The sequence below is a fragment of the Lemur catta genome, chromosome 4, assembly GCF_020740605.2.
Source record: "Lemur catta isolate mLemCat1 chromosome 4, mLemCat1.pri, whole genome shotgun sequence".
Classification (NCBI taxonomy): Eukaryota; Metazoa; Chordata; class Mammalia; order Primates; family Lemuridae; genus Lemur; species Lemur catta.
In genome coordinates this window covers 68,500,404-68,523,409 of record NC_059131.1, presented here as the reverse complement: position 1 = coordinate 68,523,409, position 23,006 = coordinate 68,500,404, and the positions used below count along the sequence as shown (strand labels likewise).

Here is a 23,006-nt window from a genome sequence, read left to right as displayed (position 1 = left end):
ATACACATTGCTGTTCTGTGCGTGGCCGGCGCAGCCTGGCCGCGAGCGCCCCCTCTGGCGAGGTCGTAGCCGCACACTGCGCGCCATTCTCGCGCGGCCGGCGGGGCGCGCAGGCCCAGGGAGAGCGGAGCTAGCTCCCTTCCTGTCCTTTGGGCCTGTTGGCGCTTCCCTTTCACGTTCGGCTCATTTCAGATTTCGTGCTCAGCTCCTCCAGCAGGGGTCAAACGACACAGTCCGTGGGAGGTGAGTCCTCAGCCTCTGGAGGTTCTGAGGTTCAGACAGGGAAGTGTCTGAGCCTGGATCTGAGGTAAGGAGGTTGCCGGCGGCTCTGGCCCGGCCCTTGATGACTCAGTCAGGAGAAACTGCCTGTGGGTGTGACACGCATCAGAGCTCACCCGCCTTTTGTTGCCCACAGCTATTCCTGATCCCAGTCTATGGATCTGGCCCCTCCCTGGTCCCCGCACCCCAGGGGATGCCGCGGGACCAAGCAAGGGCACAGAGCCGCAGGCCTCTGGCTCAGCACCCAGCTGCGGCGGTGGACCCTGGCCCAGCCTCCCTCTGGCTTCACGGGCATCCAGCGTTTCTCCAGTGTGACAGGAGCCAAGTGTCTCCTTCCCCTCTGATGTGGCAGGGTGGGGGAGGGATTCCGGGGCCACAGTTGGAGGTCCCCGTCTGCTCACCGCTCCCTGGAGGCTTGGCTTTGCATTGCACCATCTCTCCCGTGCCAGGTAGGGCCTTCACGGATGTCCCAAGGTACCAAAAGTCACCCGAGGGAATGAGGAATCCGCTTCATCCCAACGTGTGCCACACTCTGCTGTGGTGTGTTCGTTGACCAACTCTGTTGGTTTTTATTGTCTTCTCAAAACCCTCCTTGGTCCATTGTGCAACTCCTGCCAGGGAGATCCCCCTGCCTCCAGTTCTGCCTTTGTCCCAATATTGCTGGAAGCTGTCAGCACTACACAGTTTATTTTTTCTCATTGGGGAGTAGGGGTGAGTTAGTATGGAATCAGACTGCCAGAGTACCAATACCAGAACCATCTCTTACTAGTTTTGTGACTTTGAGGGACTTAACCTCTCTAAGCCTCATTCTGTCTTACCAGTCAAATGGAAGTAAGATTAGCACTTACCTTATAGGACTGATATGACAATGAGATGGGACAATAGCTATACTGCTCTTGGCACATTGCCCAGCACAGCGAACAGGTGGCAGATGTTAACCTTTCTTGCCAGCGATTTGAAAACCCCACAGCACATTCTGCAGTCAATCAGCCAGGCTGTTGGGGCTGAGTCCAGGCCCTTCCCATCTCTGGGCTGGAGAAGCTGAGCTAGCACACATAAGGAGGTACTTGGTCTTGAACCAGCCTCAGATGTAGGTCAGTCTAAGTTTGGCCTCTGCTGTCTTCTCAATGTCCTCCTTACGTAACCAGGAAAGGAGCAGGAGAGGAGGAAAGACAGAGGGGGCAGGAACAGGTGATTGTGGGTTTGTGCTTGTTGCTGACACAGCTCCTCACAGCCCGTCTCATCCAGTCGTCACAACACCCCAGTGACAAGGGTGTTACTTTCCTCTTTAAAGAGAAACAAAATGAGCTGGGATGAAACGTCAAATCAGAGAGATGAAGCAAATTTACCAAGGCCACAAAGATGATGATGGTGGTGGTGATGATGATGAAGCTAACATTGAAGCACCTACTATGTGTCAGATACTGTTCTAAATGCTACACATATATTAACTCATTTAATCCTAACAACAATAGTAAGTACTATTTTTATCCCCATTTTGTTGGTGAAAGCTCCAAAACACAGAAAAGTTAAATAACTTGACCAGAGATACATGCTAGTAAGTAGCATGCTTAGGACTTGAACCAAGACAGTCTTGACCAGAGTTCAGCAACTTTTTTCTATAAATGGTCATATAGTAAATATTTTAGGATTTGCAGACTGTATAGTCTCTGTCACAAATATCAACTCTGCCATTGTAGTGCAAAAGCAGCCATAGAAAATATGTAAACAAATGAGCATGGCTGTGTTCCAATAAAACTTTATTTAGAAAAGCAGTGGGCCAGTCTTGATCCATAGGCCACTTGGCCAGCCCACGGTCTTAACTTCTACATCAAGAGAATGAGGACCCCAAATCAAAGCTCTCTGAGAAATAAAATATTAATCATGAACAAAATGTTAGACAATTCCCTGAACTTTTCTTATATGATTATAGTATACAATTCATTCAGTGTTATTGCAACATCTATTTATTGAAGACATACTATATACAAGGTTCCACCCTAAGTGTTTGGGATACACCAATCAACAAACTAGACAGGAAACACCTCCCCTTGTGTGAACATATCTTCCAGCAGCACTGGGCAGAGGAATCCAATAAATAAAAAAAGTAGTACATGGATGAATTATACAGTGTGCTCAAACGTGGTGAGTGCCATGGAGACAGATGGAGCATGGTAAGGGAAATGTGAGAGCAGGAGAGGGAAGCGTGGATTGGTGTATGTGGGCCTCATGGAGAAGAGGGCATTGCAGCAAAGCCCTAAGGGAGGAAAGGGAGTGAGTCATGTTGACATCTTGGTGAAGAGTTATCCGGGCAAGGAGAACGACTGGTATAGAGGCCCCAAGGCATGAGTGAGGCATGAGCATGCTGGGTGAGTTGAACACGCTGGAGGAACAGGAGGAGGCCAAGGTGGCTCTAGGGGTGAGCAGGCATCTCAGAGACTCTTCTTGAAGGAGGCAGTGGTGGGGCTCAGCCTGTTGACCAGAGGCATTGGGAAAGTCAGGGGTGTCCCAGCAGGAGCATGCCTGACTTGTCCAAGGAGGAGCAAGAGGTCCGCGTGGCTTGAGTATACTCCATGGGGCAGTGAAAGGAGGAGGCCGGGAGTTAACGGGAGCCCACTTGTATGGGGCCTTGGAGGCATGGGAAGGTCTTGCCATCTACTCTCAGAGATCTGGGGACCTGAGGAGTGACATGATCTGACTCCAGTAGTAAAAGGATCACTTGACTGCCATGATGTATCTTGGGGTCAATAGCTTTGAACTCAGATTTTCTGGATTTGATCTTGATTCTAATACTAATTATTAATCCACTATCTGGCAATATAATTAATCTTCCTATGCCTGATTTCTACATTCATAGAACAGAGATAATAATAGTAGTTATCACATAGGGCAGTTAAGAGCCTAAAATGAAAAAATTCAGGTAAACCACAAACATAATTCCAGAGACGTAGTGAGCACCAAATGAATATCAGTTATTTTCATTATTATTCATCTCTGCAGCGAGAATCTATTGTTTTACTATAATAAACTGTTCATTTTTATACACTCATACAGGTGAATTTACCTGCACTGTTAAGTCCTCATCCCTAAAGCAAGAACAGGGGTCACATGTACCTCTGGGGTACTGCCATTCTCACAAAGGTGCTGATAAGTCACCATGGAGAACATTGCCTCTCTGCAGGCTGTGACACTTTCTGGGGTATATAAAGTCCACAAGGAATTGAGATGTTTTCTGAGAAGGGAGGGTACCCACTGAAGATGATGAAGAATGAAAAAACAACAGGACCAGAAACTGCTAACAGTGATGACAAGGTATATTCATTACCTATTGCTATGTAATCAACTATCGGCAAACCTAACAGCTGAAAATAAGAAACATTTACTGTTTCACAAAGGCTCTGATAATCAGGAATCAGAAAACTGGCTTTGCTGGGTGGTCTGGCTGAGGGTTTCTCATTGGGTTGCAGGTGAGGTGTCAAACGGGACGGCAGCCATCTGAAGGCTCGACTGGGGCTGGAGGATCTGCTTCCAAGATGGCTTATTCTTGGGCAATTGGCAGGAAACTGCGGTTCCTCACCATGTGGGCCTCTCCACAGAGCTGCTTGAGTGTTCTTATCACATGGCGGCTGGCTTCCTCCATGGGAGTGATCCAAGAAAGAGCAAGGAGAATACTGCAATGCCTTTTATGACCTGGCCTCAGAAGTGACACACTGCCACTCCCACCATGTCACACCTTCACTGGAAACAAGTCACTAAGTCCAGTCCCTACTCAGCGAAGGGCAATTAAGCTCCACCTCTTAAAGGATGAAGTATCCAAGAACTTGTGGACATATTTTAAAACCACCACATATGGTGTGTGAATTTGATGCATTGTCCTTACGAAGTGCCAGAGTTTACTTTTCAAAAGTCCAAAACTTGACTGTAATACAAACATACAGTGAGCATTGTCAAAGATTTACTGTTACTAATAAGCAAGGGACTCAGCAAGATGATCAAGATAATTCAGGGAGTGGAAGTCTACAGGGTAAGTCAAGAAAGAAATGCTGGAATTGATTGCGTTACATTTTTAAAAACTGCTTTATGACTTGCATGGCAATAAAACTACACCCTTTCCAGTTATCTTTTGCAATTTATCAATCTTCTCTTAGTTCACGTCTAACTTCACAGAGTCTGGGGCCTAATTGGTTAAGTCAAACGAAGGGGTATGCTCCCTAGGGAACTTATTGTTGGTGGGGGCCTTTTCGCGTTGAAAGCACTCATGGTCATAGTTTTGTCTTATTTGAAGTCTGGAGAATTTTTCTTAACAAAAGTTTGCTTTATTTTTCTCACTCTCACCTGCTTAGCTCATTCATAGTTCCATCCATTCATTCATCCTGTGTTGAGCCACCTCCCTGTACCTTCAGCAAGCTTACCGCATCTCTGGGGGGCCAGCCACAGGCAGGCATCATTCCCTATTAGGCAGAACGTGAAAAGAGCCTTATTAGCCCCACGGAAGTGTCCTGTGGGCCCACGGCTGCAATTCACTGGGGTCGGGGGATCAAGGAAGGCAGCCTGGGTAGGTGACATTTGGCTTTTTTAGGTGAAACAATATCCACTTCTCCTACAATCACTTTGCAAATCAAAGTCTGTTTGCTTAAAACCATTTTTCCTATAGGCCAACTCCTTCTGGAGTTTTGTTTTGTTTTTTGCAACTGTTTCAGTGTCATTTCTATTTGGTCAATTTATAGTCAATTTAATAATTTTGCATAAGGCAGCATCTACATTAATTTTATTTTTCTGAAAGGTGTTTGTCATATTAGTGGCATGTAAATCATGGGTTATTTTCTTTCTTTTCACCAACTTGATATCTTATTTATTCTTGAACACTTGAAAGGCTTTTTGGCCCATATGTCTGAATGCTATTTATTTAAAATCTATGTTTTAACAATAAATATTTATCAATGGTACTTGAGACATATTTAAGTTGTTTGATATGCACTGACCTTTCTTTTAATTCAAATCCATGACAAAGAGTGTATAGAGATATTAAAACTGCCTTAATTGTTTTGCCATCACATATTGTTTTATCAATTAGATATTTAAGAAAGGTCAAGTATGGAATCATAGACAGCATAAACTAGATTTTATTTCCCAAGGAAATAATCACACACATGAGCAAAGATGTTGATACAAAGATGTTTATCACAACATGGTTATCAAAAGCAAAAAGAAAAAGAAATAAAGAAAGAGAAGAAAACAATAAAAAGGACCAATAATAATAGATTGGTATAAATGATGTTATAGTTATACAGTGAAATACTATATAGCTATTCAAACTTATGATGTCAATATTCATATGTGGTATGGAAAGATATCCTGCTATTTTGCTACATTAAAAAAAAGCAGGTTGGAAAGCATGTAGGTTCTATGAAGCAGCTGTATGAGAAGCTGTCTATTGTCACATGTATATATGCATGTGCAGGAAAATCTGTTGTCATTGGCTTTCTGGTGATGCACTCACAGAAAACAGGTGCTCATGTTTTTCCTTTTGTCCATCTGGATTTTCAGGTTTTTCTACAATCAACATGTAGCCTAAACATTGCCTAAGCAGGAGAGCCCCACCTCCAACGTCTTCCACAGGCCTGGCAAGGGCAGAAGAAAGGAGGGACAGAAACAAGGAAGGAAGAGGGAGGGACAGAGGAAAGGAGGGAAGGAAAGTGGGAGGAAAGGAAAGAAGGGAGGGAGGGAGGAAGGTTATTCTGAAATCTGCTTTCCTTGAGCTGCTATCTGCACTGACTGCCTTGGGTCTGGAAGCCTCTGGGGTGTAGGAGCTGAGTGCTCATAAATAGCTAGAAAGCCCCAAAGGAAGTTCTTCAGGATTGCTGGAAGGAAACCATCTCCAGAAGCTTCCCTCTCCCTAGAGAGGTAATGAGCAGCAGGTGTTTCTGGAGGCTTGGGGTGGTGTGAAATCACCCCGGGGAAACCCGCTCCTCCCCGGGCTGTGGCAGTTTCAGGGTGCCTCCCTAAGTGCCTTACTTAAAAGGCTGAGGCATCCTTGGAGGAGTCAGCAGACTCCGCAGGTTCCACCCAGGAGAAAGCAGCATTCCGAGGTATCCTTTCGGGCACTGGCAGGACTGGCGCTCTCTCCTGGCCCCACGTCCAGAATCTCCTGCTCTGTGGAGGCTCTTCACATGCCGGAAGCTCAGGAAGGCTGCTCAGGTGGGGCTCGACCTCTGTCCCCACCTTAAATTTTCTGTTACTTGTTTCAAAATAGGGGCATCTACACACTGTGGAGCTCAAGATGGTCCTGAGTGGGGCTCTGTGCTTCCGGTGAGTATATGAGGCTCTGGTTTGGCGGAGACCCAAACCATAGGGGAAGTGAGTTCTGGGTAGACCTGTTGTCCTGCTTTTTGAGGGAGGGAGGGAGGGGCTGCAATTGCAGCTGGGGAGTTGTGACCAGCCCCTCACTGCCCATAGAGAGGTTCTTTCAGCCTTCTTCAGATTGGGCAGGACTGGGGCAGGCCACCTCAGGAGGGGTCCCTGATGCTAAGGGGGGCATGTGAACCACCCCGTCTAGAGCTGCAGCCTGGTCTGTCTGTACTGAGCGAGGGAGTCAGGGGACCTGCTCAGACCTCCGCTGTTGCCACCCTGCACGGTGAATTGATGTCAGCCCACCCACTCTGGGCCCCTACCTCCTCGCTGCTCATTGGGGGAAAAAAATAAAACAAAAACCACTATTCAGTCAGTCTGTCCATCCACTGGCATGTCCTAAGCAGACACTCTGCATCGCTCTGGACTTTACAGCAGCGCATGAGAACGGCCCTTTCTCTGAGTCTAGGATAACATTTTTCCCAAAGTGTATTCCAAGGGACTCCAATCCTAGGAGATGCTTTAGCTGTGGAGCTTTCTGATCAAGTAAATGCGGGGAACGCTGCTTTCTCTGTCCTCTTGTGAGAGAACCACTGCGCAACTCAGCATGTTTGTGACTCTGAGGCTTTCTGAAGTCATGCAATTTGTTCAGTCTTGTTTGGCCACACATAAAACAAATTTTTACACTGCATACTTTTCTCCCGTATAATACCTGCAGAAACCCACTGTAGGATACATCTTCCACCTCACAGGATGTCAGAAAATCAACCGAGATCATAGATGAGAAATAACTTTGAAAAGTAAAATAAAAGAATTTTAAATTTACAGAAATTCCTCACTTGGTAGGGAACATAGGGCCAAGTGGGAGCACATGTACCTTGAAGTCTTCAATAATAAAGACCTGAAGAATCAGATTTTAATCTGGAAGAGGCCTGGGTATTACCTCTCCCATCGTCTGAGTCCAGCCGTGGGGAGACTCAGGCCCAGAGAGGGTGAGGGGGTGTCTGCTGTGACTCAGCAGCCACGGAGGCAGAGCCACGATGGGAACCAGGGCTCTGACTCCCAGTCCAGATTTCTTCCAGCAGCACACGGAAGAGATTGGTTGGGGTAGAAAAGGTTGAATAGGTGAAGGAGTAAACCCCAGACTTTGATGGGAGGGAATTTGAGAGAGGCTGGGAGAGTTTGAGCAGAGCTGGGAGAGAAGGTTGTGCTATTACTTCCGGCACAGTGGGAAGAGAGGGGGACAACGTGCCCGAGATGAGGGGATTCTCTGGAGCCAGGGCACATTGGGGTGCCCACTCCTCCCCTAATGGAGTCTCACCCTTCCCTATGTTTCAGAATGAAGGATTCAGCATTGAAGGTGCTTTATCTGCATGATAACCAGCTCCTAGCTGGAGGGCTGCATGCAGGGAAGGTCATTAAAGGTTGGTGGCAAAATGCGACCCGACTTTCCTGGGTCTCTACACACTCTGAGGGGAGGGCGCCTGAAGAGGGCTTGGAACAGTCATGGGAACGCCCACAGACCTATGGCCCCGTCCCTGAGGCGTTAGATAGGACGTTGTAATCCAGGCTCCCAGCAAGGACAGATAAACTACTACACCTCCCAGCGAAGTGGAGATACAGCCTGGTGCCACCTAAAGCTTCTGTGCAGAGGTGGGAATGTTTTCTACGGGGAATGGCTTGTCATTCCCTCCCAGGTAGACTTGGGTCAAACGTTCCACTTTCCTGGGAGCTGGTGCTGAGGAGAGAGCTAGAGCAGGTTCTCTACTTTTATTCCCATATGGGGGCGGGTTTCTGTCTCCACTCTGGGTCCCTTCTGCTCTCTGAGAGTCTCCAGTCACTCAGAGTAACAGAGAACAGGCGACACTATCGGGCCTCTTGCTTACTCACTCTGCCCCAACACTACAGCAAGCCCTTTGCTCTGAAGCAGGGCTCCCCTGTCCACCAGGGGCACCCTTACTGAGCACAGAGGCCAGGCAGGCCCCTCTGCTAGGCCATGTGTGTGCATGTGTGTACATGCAGGCATGTATGTGTGAGCATGTGCACATGTGTGCACCTATGTGTGCGTGTGCGCACGCACAGGTATGAGTGTGTGTATGTGTGTATATTTGGGTGTGCATGCAGGCAGGTATATATAAGCATGTGTATCTGTGTATGTATATATGTGCATATGTATCTATGTGTATAAGCATGCATGTGCATGAGCAAGTATGCATGTGTGAGCATGTGAACACATGTGCATATGTGTGTGGATGTGTGTGTATGGTGTGTGCATGTGTGTATCTGTGTGTGTAGTTCCATGTGCATGTGTGCATGTATGTGTATGAATGTATGTGGGGGGGATGTCCAGAGAGGAGTGAGGTCCGCTTCTGCTCTCAGGAATCCCTCAGGGGTAGAAGGATGTCCAAACAACTCTAATGGGAGGCTTATCGAGACAAGTTGCAGAAAAGAGGCCTGAAGACAGGAACATTGAAGGAGGGGGCTGAATCCACCTTGGGGTTTAGAGAAGACTTGAAGGTTTGACCCTGAACAAGGGGTTGGGATGGGAGGTAGTACAATGGGCACAATGTGGTACAATGTGACTCAATGTCCACTCTGGGCCGGCTGGCAGGAGACCACCCTTCCTTCCCCTTATGACAACCACCAAGAGGCATTCCTTCTGCACGGCTGGGGGCAGGACAGCTCCCACTGGTTCTGCACCCTAGGGTCCAGGATGGGGGGAAGGGGAGAGAGGTAGCTAAGGTCCCTGCATCTGGCCTCCTTTCTGTAGGTGAGGAGATCAGCGTTGTCCCCAATCGATGGCTGGATGCCAGGCTATCCCCAGTCATCCTGGGCGTCCAGGGAGGGAGCCAGTGCCTGTCGTGTGGGACGGGGCAGGAACCGACCCTGACATTACAGGTGAGTCCAGTTGGGGCATTCTTGCCTTCTGGCAGCTAAGCCAACAGACGAGGAATGTACTGGGGCTGGGCATCCTGCACCTCTTGGGGACGCCCTGGCAGGCTTCTCTTGATGGCAGCTCTGTCTCCCCTGATGGCCCTGCCCTGGCCTAGCCCACCCCTCCCGCTGCCCCTCCTGCCCCTCACCTGCCCTGCCCCTCTGCTGGCAGCCAGTGAACATTATGGAGCTCTACCTCGGTGCCAAGGAATCCAAGAGCTTCACCTTCTACCGGCGGGACAGGGGGCTCACCTCCAGCTTCGAGTCGGCCACCTACCCAGGCTGGTTCCTCTGCACGGCGCCTGAAGCCGACCAGCCTGTCAGCCTCACCCAGCTTCCTGAGAATGCCGGCTGGGATGCTCCCATCACAGACTTCTACTTCCAGCAGTGTGACTAGGGCTTCGTGCCCCCCAGAATCTCCTAGGCAGAGCCAGCTTGGGCAGGAGGTTGGTGGAGGAGGAGACACGTGGGCAACCACCCTTCTGCTCTCAGGGCCCCTACCTCAGGCTTACTGGGTACCGGCCACTCTCTCTTCTCCTGGTTCCTAGTTTGGGTAAATTCTGAGATTTGAGCCTCAGTCCACAGTTACCTCCCCCATCGGGTGGTACTACTGGTGTGGAAACTTGTAAAAACAGCATGGGATAAACTGGGAGAAACATAAAAAGATTTCAAGGGGTTGGGGTGTGGGAGTGGTGGGAATTATTCATGCCCAGTGGCAACTAACCCAGTGCCCCCAAACCCCACAGGCCAGCCCAGCCCCGGTTGAGCCTCACAGGACCACCAGCCCCCCTGACGAGGTCCTGTCATTCATTGCTGTGCAGGAGAGGGAGGTGGTCACAGAGTTAGGGACCCAGGGTCCTAAGCCCAGCCCCTCCCCCATCCGTCCCTTAAGTCCTGCTGCCATCACCATCATACGCTACCTTTTCCACCTCCACCTTCCTCCTCTCCCCGTGGGCATGAGAGGGTGCTGGTGTCAGAGGAAGTGGCTCCAGCTCAGAAGACAGAAGAGGGCAGGACATGCCATCCCTTATTAAAACCTAAGGTGCAATAAAAATCCCAGAGGCTTGTCCCTGTTGATGTGAAAAGGTGCTCATGACATATTAAGTGAGAAGAGCAAGTTATAAAGTAGCATATCTTGTAATTTCATTTTCATTTAAAAAATACCTATCCCTATTTTTCTACATAGGAAAAAGTCTAGAAGGGTTTACTTCAGTTGTGGCATTGTCAGGGTGGTGGCAGTATAGATGATTTTTTTGCTTTGGTCTTTTTATTTATCTGCATTTCCCAATTTTCCTACAATGAAGATGGATTACTTGTGCAGCAATAAGAAAAGAAATTAACCTTGGGGTAAGCAGAGCAGACATGGTTTCTGGTTGTCCTTGGCCTCCACTTCCCCAGAGTGAAATGCAAATTGAATCGCGCTCTGCTGCTCTGGTTGGTAGCAGCAGGGATCAGGAAACAGATCTCAGCAGAGCCACTGAGAAGAAGGATGTGATGGGCTTGTGTGGCTGGAATCTCCTAGGTAAGGAATTTACAGAAAAAAAAATCAATCTGTGATTCTTTCCTGGGATGGAAAGCCCTTTAAGACGGCTGCTGTACTGGTTGAATAGTGTCCCCCCAAATTTACGTGCTTCCTGAAACCTCAGACAGTGACCTTATTCGGAGACAGGGTTTTGCAGGTGCAATTAGTTAAAACAGGGTCATGCTGGATTAGAGTGGACCTAAATCCAATATGTGGAGAGGACACAGAGACGCAGGGGAGACACAGAGAAGAAGCCTACATAACGACGAAGGCAGAGATTGGAGTTACGCTGCCCCAAGCCAAGGAGCACCGAGAACTGTGGCAACACCAGAAGCTGGGGAGAGGAAGGATTCTTCCGTAGAGTTTTCAGGGAGATCGTGGCCCTACTGACACCTTGGTTTCTGACTTCTAGCCTCCTAAACCAAAGGAGAATAAATGCCTGTTGTTTTAAGGCACCAAGTGTCTGGCAAATGGTTACAGAAGCTCTAGGAACTTAATACAGCTGCCAACAGTCCCCTCCTCCTGGTGTTAACATCCTGTGCATCTCTCCCACATTGTACCAGAGTTGTCTCTGTGACCAGCAGAATATGCAGCTTCCGAGATTAGGTTATAAAAGACACTGTGGCTTCTACTCTCTCTCTCTCATATTCTCCCTCCCCCTCAGTTTCTTGGCTCACTCGCTCTGGGGGAAACCACCTGCCATGCTGTGAGCACCCCATAGAGAAACCCATGCAGTGAGAAATGAAGCCCCCTGCCCACAGCCACATGGGTGAGCCTAGGAGTGGATCCTCCAGCCGCATCAGGCCTTCTGCCGCGAGCTGCAGCCCAGCTCACAGCTGGACTATACCCTCATGAGAGACTGAAGCAGAACCTCCCAGCTGAGCTGTGCCAGGTTCCTGCCTCTCAGATTCTGTGAGATAATGACTGTTTGTTGTTTTAAGTTGCTCAGTTTTGAGCTACCTTGTTACATAGCAATGGATAACTAATATGCAAGGAAACAGAAATAAACACATTTGTTTTATTATGATTGCAATTGTCTCCAATATTTTTATTTTCCCTCTTCATGTGAACAGTGCTTTTATTTACCCAAATGTTCTATTTAAAAGCTGATCATACTTACTGGCTCTGTGAACTTTGGCAAAAAAGAGAGAAAGATAAAAAAAAAGCTGATCATACGAAATTTGTTGAATATTCTCTGTTTCGCAAGGTTTAGATCTTCCTTGGCTGCCTTTGCACCTCTAGTCCTACGTGCCAGGGACTGGCTCCAGTATCCCCACCTAAACCCTGGGGGATGAGAGCAGAAGCCAGAGGAGGGGCCTATATCTGAGCCTTGGATATCCTACCTGCACCTCACCTGTCGGACCAGCCTGGCAGGTTCAGAGTCTGCTGAGGGACTGCAAAGGAGGTGGCCAGACATAAGGGGCTGCCTCCATGGGCCTCAGCAGCTCCAGCCCAGATGCAGTTGAAGTCCTTGGGCAGCAGGCAGCATAGCTCCTATGCCAGGCCTCTCAGGGCTGCCAAGAGCATGGGCTCTAGGTGCCAGGCTGTGTTTCAGACCCTGTTCATACTCATTATCTCCGTCCATGGGCCCAAACACAGTCTCATGTTGCTCTATCTAATTTTGCACTCTCCACCCATCCTCTCTGCCTAGAGAAATCCTTCGTCTTTCAATACCCTGCTAAGATGTCACCTCTGCCAAGAAGCCTTTGCTGAGTTAAGATCCCCAGTCACCTGCTCTGGCAATGCTTCGTGCACACTTCCCTGCATTGTAGTAACTTGACCTGGAGTCTGTGGTCCCTGGGATGACCTTAAGGTTAGGGCTGCATCAGTTTGTTTCTGAGCACTTAGTATGAGGCTTAGCACATAACTGGAGCCCAGTGAGTATAGAATGTGGAAATTATTCCTCCACCCTGGAATATTCTCTCCCTCTCCTCCACCCATCTAAACAGGCCCACCCTTAAGGGAACAGCTTAAATTCCACCTCATCCTTGAAGGTTTCTCCAGCCTGAAGTGATTATTTCCTCATTTGTAGAATGACAGAATTCAAAAGTGCTTATCTAGGATGAGTTGATACAAGTCGATAGTAAAGGGAGGAATATAAAATGCTGCCTTTAGGAACACACAAGCTGGACCCTGGCATCATGACTGTTCAAGAGAAAAAGATCTAGTGGTTTTAGATTTCTGCAACTTTGGTATAAACCAGGGGCCGGGGCCTGTATTCACAGAGGTGCAATACCCACATCATGTGCAGGTTGTACCAGTTGCAGACATTGAGGCGCAGAGAATGTCCCAAGACCAGGTCATAAGGGAAGAGGCTGAGGCGCTGAGGGTCTTTATCCCAAAGGAGCAATATGCAGGGAGCCCCCTTCAAGCACTCGAAGGCCTACCAAATGGAAGAATAGGCTTGCTCTGTGTAATTCCAGAAAGCTCACGCAGGACCAATGGGTAGAAATTATGTGGAAGTTCTTTTTCCTATAGGACCCTGAAATTTTAATCACAAGGACCACAAACACTATTAGTGCTTCTTCAAGAAGTTGTAAAGTCCCTGATGCTGGGAGTGTTGAGGTAGAGCCTAATCAACCTATTTCTCAGGGATTCTATAGCATGGATATCTCCCTTTGGAGGAAGACTAGGTTGTCATGTATACAGTCCTTTCAATTCTAAGGATTTTTTTTTGCCAGAGAAGTTTCTCTAGCACTATTGTCCCCAACATACCCTTGGCCCACAGCTTAGAGAGTCTGGTCTTCTTAATTACCATTTCAAGTGTGTGTGACTTCGCTCCCTAGCTGGACTGTAAAGCCACTTAACAGCAGGGGCTGTGTATTCAATGTCTTTGTCACACAGCAGTGTGGATGCTTGGTAAACACTCATTGATTATCTGATATAATAACCCACGCTTTGGCCCTTCCCACAGAGGGGAGAGAGACTGGGAGAGGGGTGAGGAATGATCACTGGTCTTAGAAAGCAAAAATCTTGTCCCATTTCTGCCTGGCCTTTCTCATTTCTCATTCTGTAGGCATCTGGGTCTTATCCTGACCCCTCCCACTTCCTCAGCAGGTACTTTGTGAAACTTCACAAATGACCTGAGAGGGAGAATTACTATAAGGCTGCTGGTCTCCAGAGAACATTACACCCAAGCTTCTCTGCCTCTTGTAATAGGTGGATAGATGGATGGATGGATGGATGGATGGGCAGATGGGTGGATGGATAAATGGATGGACTGAGTTAAGTAATGTCAATTAGAGAGCTGAGTGTTCTGTACCCCTGCCCTATTCACACTGTCATATTTCCTAGTAGTCAACGGGACATGATGCTTGCCTAGTCCCAGGATGAGTCTAAGGTCAGTGTCTTCTGCAGCTGGAATTCCTTAGATGTTCTGTGTTATCAGGCTGGTACCAACTAAATAAACCTATTGAAAAACAGAGATTCCCTTTCCATCTTTCCAAACAGGGCATACTCACAATGCTATCAGCCCCTGCTCTCACTGTGGCTCTCTGGCCACAGCCTGGCTTCAGCCATCAGAGGTTGCTCTGTCCCTGGGGCCACCAGACATACTCTCTCTTGCATTCACCACCTCTCCAAGTCTAGGATAGAGTCCCGTGGGGCACCGGAGATGTCTGACCCAGGACTGTTTATTGGCTGTGAAACCACGAATAACATAGGCAATGACAGTAGCCACAGAAGAGGGGCCGGTGTCTGGCCTCTGCCAAGGCTTTATGGGTGACTCTCTCCCCCTTCAACAAACACTCATTAATGTCCCCACCTTCTCATTATCCATACTGCACCAAAGACATTGTGAAATCTCTAGGCTCTTCTTCCTCCTGTCCTGGAGCCAATTATAGAGATTGCTGCAAGCGTGACCCACTCTGACCAGACAGTATAAACACAGCGCAGGTGCCCCGGAGAGACCAGTCAGAGGCTCCAGGCATCAGGGTCCCGGGCACCCAGGATCTACAGGTCAGTGGTGGACAAGTAGTATTCTCGCTCTCTTTCTCTTTTCTTCTCCCTTCTGTCAATATCTCTGATTCACCCCCTGCCCCTTGACCCCTCTTGTCAAGCTCTCCAGGTAACAGGGTATCCCCCCACAGAACAGGGTGGGATGCTAAACAAGTCCAGGAGCCCAGAGAGAGATTTGAGAAGGAATAGATTCAGTCAAATCAAGATTTTTAAATATTTAGAACCATGGGTTTTAGAAAGTAATCTCAGAAGAAATCATCTAGGCCAGTGGTATTCAAACCACGTTTGGTGAAACTTGGGTGTTCCTTAGTTCCTCGTGAGCTCCCCGGTGCCTGCTTCATAGGCAAGAGGAATGCTAGCATGGTTTTAGTGTCGCCATTGCTTTCTATGTCAAAAAAAGCATGGGTCCCCTTTATCCTTTTTACATGCATTAGGTTTCTGTGTAAACTCCCATTGTGAAATTTAAAACAGTTTTGAAAGATACTGACCTTGCCCAACCTCTTACTCCAGTGATGATAAATTGGAGGCCCAGGGACAACAGGTGGCAGGACAAATTGCCAGCAGAGTTGAGTCTGGAACCCAGCCTCGCAATTCAAAGTCTGCTGTGTGTGTTTCTAGGTCCTGCTTGAGAGCACCCAGCTGTGTCAGTTAGGGTGACTGGGGAGAGCTTCCAGTGAGCTGTAAGCCGTGCTCCATGACTTCAAGATCATATTAACTTTTATAAGGGAAACAAATGTCTTTATGTACAACAATAAACGATATAGTAAAATTTAATAGGAGTTCAGAATAGGGTTACAACAGTAAGGGAAAGATTCATTCAATTCTGAGTCATGGAATTGTCTACAGTTTGACCTAAAAAGAACCTTAATAACCACATAATCTAATCCCATGCATTGATAGATGCTGAAACTGAGGATTGGAGGTGAAGTGGCAAAGCCCTGTATGTCTGAGCTGTGACCCTGAGCTGATCACTGATTTGGCAGAACTAGATACTGACCCCGTGTATACTGATGCCATGTCCAGTGATCTTCATACCCAAAGATCTGAATGGGCAGTGATGGGGATGGATGACTTTTGAGGCAGGGAAGTCAGAGACAACTGTGAAGGTGCCCACTGAGAAGATAAGAAAGAAGTCATGTTGCCTGGAGGGGCTGGTTAGTGTCCACGCAGAAGTGAGACACTATCAGACAAACGAATCAGGGCCAGATGGGGGCAAAACAGGCAGTCACTGCAGACTCCAGAACTGTCCTCAGAATGTGGGTCCAGGGACCTCACATAGGTTGGGCTGGGTTGAAGATAGATAACCCAGGAATACAAGCACAGTTGTAATGGTGATTAAGAACACAGTTATATTTTAAAGGAACAATGTATCAGAACTTGTTAATAAATCAAGCAAGTCAGGAGAAGTGGGAGATATTGTCAATGATTCTCAGTTTTTGAACATCACTGATGAGAGGAATATTATGGCAGTGAGAGAAATGAAATTGGAAGGAATAAGAGGGTTGGGAGGAAGAGAAGACAATTAACTTGACCTTAGATATATTTGGTTGGCTCTGAGCAGATATCCAAGGTGGGGTGGTGTCCTATAGACTGCTGGGGTAAAGTAGGGTGTTCAGTCTGGGTTTGGGGGGCACTAGACCATTGCAGCCGTAGAAATCGCTGAGTCGCCACTAGATGGGGTATGAAATAGGATTGCTTATGACTTTCTCTTGTGACTCTCAGCATTAGGAACAGCCCCAGAAGGAGGCAATATCCACGACAGGCCTGAGAAGCAGAGGAAGAGAGGTGTGAGGGTGTCAACCAATGTCAAGGGTTCCAAAGGGGCAGCAAGCAAACATCAAAGGAACCAAAAAAGAGACTTTGGATTTGGCTCCACAGAAGTTAACATTTGGTCTTGGAGAGAACACCCCACATAGACACGTGCAGGAGAATGAAGAGAGGAGAGGACAGGTGGGATGTGCAAAAGGACATGGAGAAAGCCCAGGGCTATTCGGTGGTGGTATGTGATCCAGGACAGGTGAATTGAGGAGGTCTGAGACAGCCAGAGGCCATGTCCAGGGAGAAGTGAGAGGAAGGAAAGTGGGATACAGGCCAAAGTCCAGTGAAAATTCATCTGGGCACAATAGGGAAGGGAAAGCTTTGGGGATGGAGTGCGTGGCGCATTGGGAGGGCCAGGGCAGAGGGCTGGAAGCCAGCTTCCCACTCCTACTCACCCCATCACGATGCAGCCAGAGCCCAGGCAGGGGGCGCTGATATGGGAGCCTTCAGGAGAGACACTGGAGTTTTTGGCTATGCCAGGATGGGAGGTTTCTAGGGCCCAGGGGATCCAGCTGGTTGGGACCAGCACTGAATTCCTGCCAGCTCTTTGAGCTGACACTGACCAAGAGTGCAGGTTATCAGCCCGCTTCCCACAAGGCCCTCCACGTGGTCTGCCCCACCTAACCCCGGCACAGCTACCAGGCTGTCCTCCATCCTGCTGCCACCACCAGAGGAGCCCCAGTGGTTTGGCCGAGAGAGCATGTCATCAAGTGGGCGCACGGAGGCCGTGCTGCTGTTGGGTGCTCTTGGGGGGGGGGGGGCTCCAACTGCCGTCCCGTTAGCGTCACCTGGCTGCATGTTTGGAATGTAAGTCTCAGGCCCCACTCCAGAACCTAGGGACCAGAATCTGTATTTTAATAAGGCTGCAGGTGATTAGTATGTTTATTAAAGAGTGAGAAGAACTGAGCTAGTCTACCCGTTCCCCAGCCCACTGGTCTCTGGAACCACTCGAAGCCCTACCAAATCAGAACCTCAGCCCAGACAGCAGTACTTATTAAGAGTCCCCCATGTGATTCAATGAGCAGGCATGTATGAATACTTTATTTAAAAAATATTTAAACTTATTTTATACTACAAAGGAAATTCATGTTCAGTGTAGGAAAAAACGTTGAGATATTTTTTAAAAAATTGCTTATAATCCTGTTAGCCATGGGTAAGTGCTATAACAACACCACAGTCTTTGTTTCTATGTATGTGTGTCTCTATATGTGTGTGCATTTAAATGGATTTATAATGCACATGTGATTTATAACCTGCATTTTCACTTAATATATTTTGAAAGTTTCATTTCATAAAACAGACTTCTACAATACCATCTTTAACAAACACTTTCTTCTTTATTTAATTGGCCATAATTTTTTAGCCAATCGCCTATTATTGAACATTTAGATTATTTCCAACTTCTCACTATTGTAAAAAATATTACAGTGAACATCTTTGTAACTAAACATTAGGGGAACCCATTATTTTTCCTTAGAGTAAGGGTAACACATGCAATCACAAATGCTTGAAGACTTTAATTCACAGAATCAACATCTCTCCAGAATTGCACACTATCAGTCCTTATTATTCTTCACTCTCACTAACTCTTAAGTCCCACCCCAAGACCCAGGGACAGAAAATGACTTGTTCACAGTGACAGAGTGGCAGATCCAGTACTAAAAGCCACCTCACTTCTGCCCCATTTCTTCTAAAGTCAGGCCACGGAACTCAGGTGCTCAGGTGGTCAGAAGCCCGGCCCCCAGCACACACCTTCCCTCCCTGTCGCCTTACCTGCCTCCCCAGATGTCCCTCAGCATCACTCTGTCCCTCTCTGAGCCCCACTCCTTTCCCCCAACCTTCCTTCTTTCTCAGCGTTTCTTATTTTCTGCTTTCTTATATATTTTTCTTCTGTTTTTTCTTCTTACTTGGTGAGAATCGGATCTCCTTGGTAAACCTCAGCCCTAGTCATCCTTGCTAGGTCAGGATAATCCACAGGGAAGGAGCAGAGTTCACAGGACGCCGTGTGGCCTGGCGTTTATACAGGGGCACTATCCTCACTTTAGATTTTTCATCCTCAAAAACACCAGTGCTGTTTTCCATCTGGAACAGAATGGAGCAGGGGAGTTGGACGGACTGTCTTTGACAGTCTTGGCCAAGCAATTCCAGTCGCTAGGAAGGATGCTTTCCTACTCTCTGGGGAGGCCCCACCTGCTCCGCTGGGCTGGAGACGACTCCTCGCTGTGCCCTCCTCCTCCGCTCTGGGCTCTGGGTACTAACCCCTTGCTGGGTAGCAGGTGGAAGTGTGGTGACCCTAGGGCTGGCTGGGCAGTGGGACTGGGTTTGAGCCGGGCTCATGCACCAACTGTGAGGCTAGAGTACATCCCGCCCGATTCTCAGGCCTGGGAAGTATCCCAGCTCAGCTATTTGGAGGAACCTGTCATCGGGTTTTCCAGAACCAGCACCTGGGCTCACAGGTCCCAGGCTCACACCCCTGCCGGCTGGACCCGCTCCCAGATGACCCCAGGGAGGGAGGCAGAGCTGCCTGGAGCTTGCTGGGCTGGCAGGACCTTGGTGCATTCCTGCAGGCCAGCTGTTGACAGCAGCCTGGGGGACCTTTGCAGCCTGTGGCTGGGTGGCTCTGAGCCTCAGCATGTCTGCCCCCAGCTCTACCCATCTCCTTCTCTAACAGCCCTTCTCTCCTCCTTTTCAGTGGGGACCAAACACCCCTGATTGCAGGGATGTGCTCCCTCCCCATGGCAAGATACTACACGTAAGTCGTCCAGGCGCCATCCCACTTTCCCACCCAAGGGCTCTGGGGATCATGTGGGAAGAGGGAAGGAAGGCTGAGTCAGAGGATGAGGGTCTTTCTCACCTTAGAACTCTCAGGTGCCCCATAGTTAAGCATCATCCTCACCAAGGTGGCAACAGGCTCTTTCTGAATGTCTGCAGGACGCCAACCATTCTACTGCCTCAACTGTGCTAAGAAGTCTATAAGGGGAGTCTATACTAACCCCATTTTACAGATATGTAAACTGAAGCTCAGATAAGTTAAATAACATCCCCTGTGTCACCCAGCTACCAAAAGGCAGAGCCAGGGATCAGTTGCCACATCGTCTGTGCTACTCCACCTACCTCTCTGAAAGCTCAGAGAAAATTTGGAATCTCAATGACAGCATCTTTATGGTGGCCTCTGTGGCTTTTATTCCCAATCTGGGCTCCAGCTCTTATTTTCATTTTACCTCCTTCAAGATTTGCACCCTTTCTTATAGTTTACTACTTTGTTGTTTGTGATTTTGTCAAGTCCTTTGGGGAAGAGACAGGGCATAATAGAAAGAAAATAGGATTGACCTCTGGCAGGCATATCATCTCTGGAGGACCTCAGCTCCTCCCCTGGGTCCTGTACCATCCTGGACAAGGTGTGGGGGCGGGGAAGGGGAGGAGTGCTGGGATCCAGGAGGTGACAGTCGGGCTTGGAAGGCAAGATGCATATGCAGGAAATAAGCAAATGACAAAATATAAGTCAACACTTCAGTGCATCTAGCTTGAGTCCTTGTCTCCAAATAGCATGTTGCTGGCAGGTGAGTTGCCAGGTGCCCTTATCAAGGTTGGAGGGGGAATGGGTACTGATAAACCTAGGGTCTTTCCAGACCTTTATTTTTATTGTACGAATAAACCTACTTCAAACATGTAGTCATTTGCTAAGGATATTATAATATAATCAGCTGTTATAGAGAGAGAAAAATCTGGAGGTGGTGGCATTGGCCCAGAGGTTCCGCCCTGACAGGTGATGCAAGAGAGCTCCCCAGGCCCTGAGAGCAGCTGACAGGCATCTTTGAAACCAGCCAGGCAACTGAGCTAATAACCTGCCTGACTTTAAAGTCTTTAAAACATGTGAAAAGCAAATCACACTTCAGTATACCCTCAATCAGTTCTTTTATTAAAGAGAATAAACATTTAATGAAAGACTGGGGCAGGCCCAGAAAATCTGGGATAAGGCTCCCCACAACCCAAGGACATCTGAGCCTCCCTAGGAAGTTTCTCAGGAAGCCGGGGAAAGCTTCACGCCTCCTTGAGAAGGCACTGGCCCCCCACACTGCCCCGAGGGCCTCGAGGTTGCCCAAGCTGGGTGAAGGCAGGAAGTGCAGCTTCTAAAAGCACCAGCCCAAGAGGCCTTCCTTGCTTTAAGACTGACCTGGGCTTTACCTGCTCTTGGGAGGAGTAGTGCCCATTTCACACCTGCGGAGGAGAGAAATCCCCCCAATGCCCAGGGTGGTGATTCAGAGCATGGGGATGGAAGGGTGTGGGCACGAGTGGTGTCTCAAGGGAGTGGGCCACTGGCACTGTCACACTGTTCCAGAATGAAAGATGCAGATCAGAAGGCTCTGTACATGAGAGACGGCCAGCTCCTGGTGGGAGATCCTGTTGCAGACAGCTGCTGTGCAGGTGAGCTTCTGGGGCCTCCACCAGCAGGTGACAGTGAGGGGGCATGACCCCTGCAGGAATCCCCGCTCACCCTGCAGCCTGCAGGCAGAGCCAGGCCAACTGTGTCCACGCCCAGTCCCTTCCCGCCCTAGCCTTTGCCTGCCAAGGGTCTGCAAGCTGGGGTCCCCCATCCCTTGACTTTCTTCTCTCTTCCCTACCAGAGAAGATCTGTGTACTTCCCAACAGAGACCTGGACCGCACCAAGGTCCCCATCTTCCTGGGGATCCAGGGCGGGAGTCGCTGCCTGGCATGTGTGGAGACGAGAGAGGGGCCTTCCCTGCAGCTGGAGGTGAGAGACCCCTCCCCATTGTGGGGGATGCTGCAGACCTGGTCTGGCCTCCAGGATGCTCTGGCATCTCTGTGTCCCTCTCTGGATTCCCTGCTAGGTCCACACGTCCCCCTCCCTCAGGTTTCCCCCATCTCCCTCTGCACCCAGCACCAAGACCCTAGCCCTCTGGGACCTGCAGAAGGCAGTTCCCTGGGTAAAGGCCCACCCTGTCAGGTCCCTCTTTGGCCAAGCCTTGGGAGCCTCTAGGGCTACTACCTTGCTTGGCACCCTCATCCTGCAGCAGCCACTTTGCCCCCACAGGATGTGAACATTGAGGACCTCTACAAGGGTGGCGAAGAGACCAAGCGCTTCACTTTCTTCCAGAGCAGCTCGGGCTCCGCCTTCAGGCTTGAGGCAGCTGCCTGGCCTGGCTGGTTCCTCTGTGGCCCAGCTCAGCCCCAGCAGCCAGTACGGCTTGCCAAGGAGAGTGAGCCCTCGGCCTGCACCGAGTTCTACTTTGAACAGAGCCGGTAGGGAGGTGGGAGGCTGAGTTCCAGCCTGGTGCCTCCAGACCGAGCTCATCCTGCTCAGGGTCTGTGGTAGGCAGAATAATGGCCCCAAACAGCCAAATCCCCAGAACCTATGCATATGTTACCTCATGGGCAAAAGAGGCTTTGCAAATGTGAACATGTTAGGGATCTTGGGATGGGGAGACCATCTGGGCACATGCTGAGTTTAAGGTGGGCCCAATGTAATCACAAGGGTCTAGTCAGAGGGGGGGCAGGAGGGGACAGTCAGAGAGGGGTTTGAAGATGCTAAACCAGGGGCCCTGAGCCAACAAATGCAGGTGGTTCCTAGAAGCTGGAAAGGCAAGGACATTGCTATTCCTCTAGAGGTTCCGGAAGGAGCACAGCCCTGCTAATACCTGGATTTTAGTCCACTGACACCCATTTCAGACTTCTGACCTCCAGAACTGTAAAATAATAAACTTGGGTTGTTGTAAGCCACTCAGTTTGTGGTAATTTGTCACAGCAGCCATAGGAAACTACTCCAGGGCCTCAGTCTACCTGTGTGCAGTGCTGGATGCAGGGGGCTTGGTAGCTTGGTGAGTTCTTCTTGGAAGGCTGCCCACGGTCTCTCCTCCAGTCCATGCTCCAGAGCCTCTAGAAACAACCAAGAAGCCCCAAGCAGAACCCAGTCTCCTCCTCTGTGCATTGGCCTGCTTTGGAATTTGAGCTCTCATTCAACTGCTGTGATTTTTCTACCAGACATTTCACAGTGAATCAGTTATTCAACCGACTGATCTGTACTGTCAGCTGCCTGCTGGTTTTGGTGTGTGAGGAGCCAGTAGTACTAGTGAGGGGCAGGCAACAAGTGTTCCTGGACACGCTGAGTTTAAGGTTGCAATGGGACCCC

General features: G+C 49.0%; 2 protein-coding genes and 1 long non-coding RNA gene across 3 annotated transcripts; all 3 read left to right on the top strand.

Annotated features, from left to right (window-relative positions):
- Nucleotides 1-90: 90 nt before the first annotated feature.
- LOC123636466 lies at nt 91-5,949 on the top strand. Its single transcript, XR_006734549.1, has 3 exons — nt 91-307; nt 3,334-4,303; nt 5,827-5,949. It is a non-coding gene; the product is annotated as an uncharacterized LOC123636466 (long non-coding RNA).
- Nucleotides 5,950-6,013: 64 nt separating this feature from the next.
- Nucleotides 6,014-12,105, top strand: IL36RN (interleukin 36 receptor antagonist). Its single transcript, XM_045548892.1, has 5 exons — nt 6,014-6,183; nt 6,533-6,588; nt 7,966-8,051; nt 9,398-9,525; nt 9,734-12,105. Exons 2-5 carry the CDS (start codon nt 6,560-6,562, stop codon nt 9,956-9,958), a joined length of 468 nt encoding a protein of 155 aa, XP_045404848.1. The 5' UTR covers nt 6,014-6,183; nt 6,533-6,559; the 3' UTR covers nt 9,959-12,105.
- A 2,903-nt stretch (nt 12,106-15,008) lies between these two features.
- On the top strand, nt 15,009-22,381 carry IL1F10 (interleukin 1 family member 10). Its single transcript, XM_045548891.1, has 5 exons — nt 15,009-15,040; nt 19,551-19,610; nt 21,198-21,283; nt 21,484-21,611; nt 21,912-22,381. The coding sequence occupies exons 2-5, from the start codon at nt 19,579-19,581 to the stop codon at nt 22,122-22,124; spliced, it is 459 nt and encodes a 152-aa protein (XP_045404847.1). The 5' UTR covers nt 15,009-15,040; nt 19,551-19,578; the 3' UTR covers nt 22,125-22,381.
- Nucleotides 22,382-23,006: the final 625 nt, after the last annotated feature.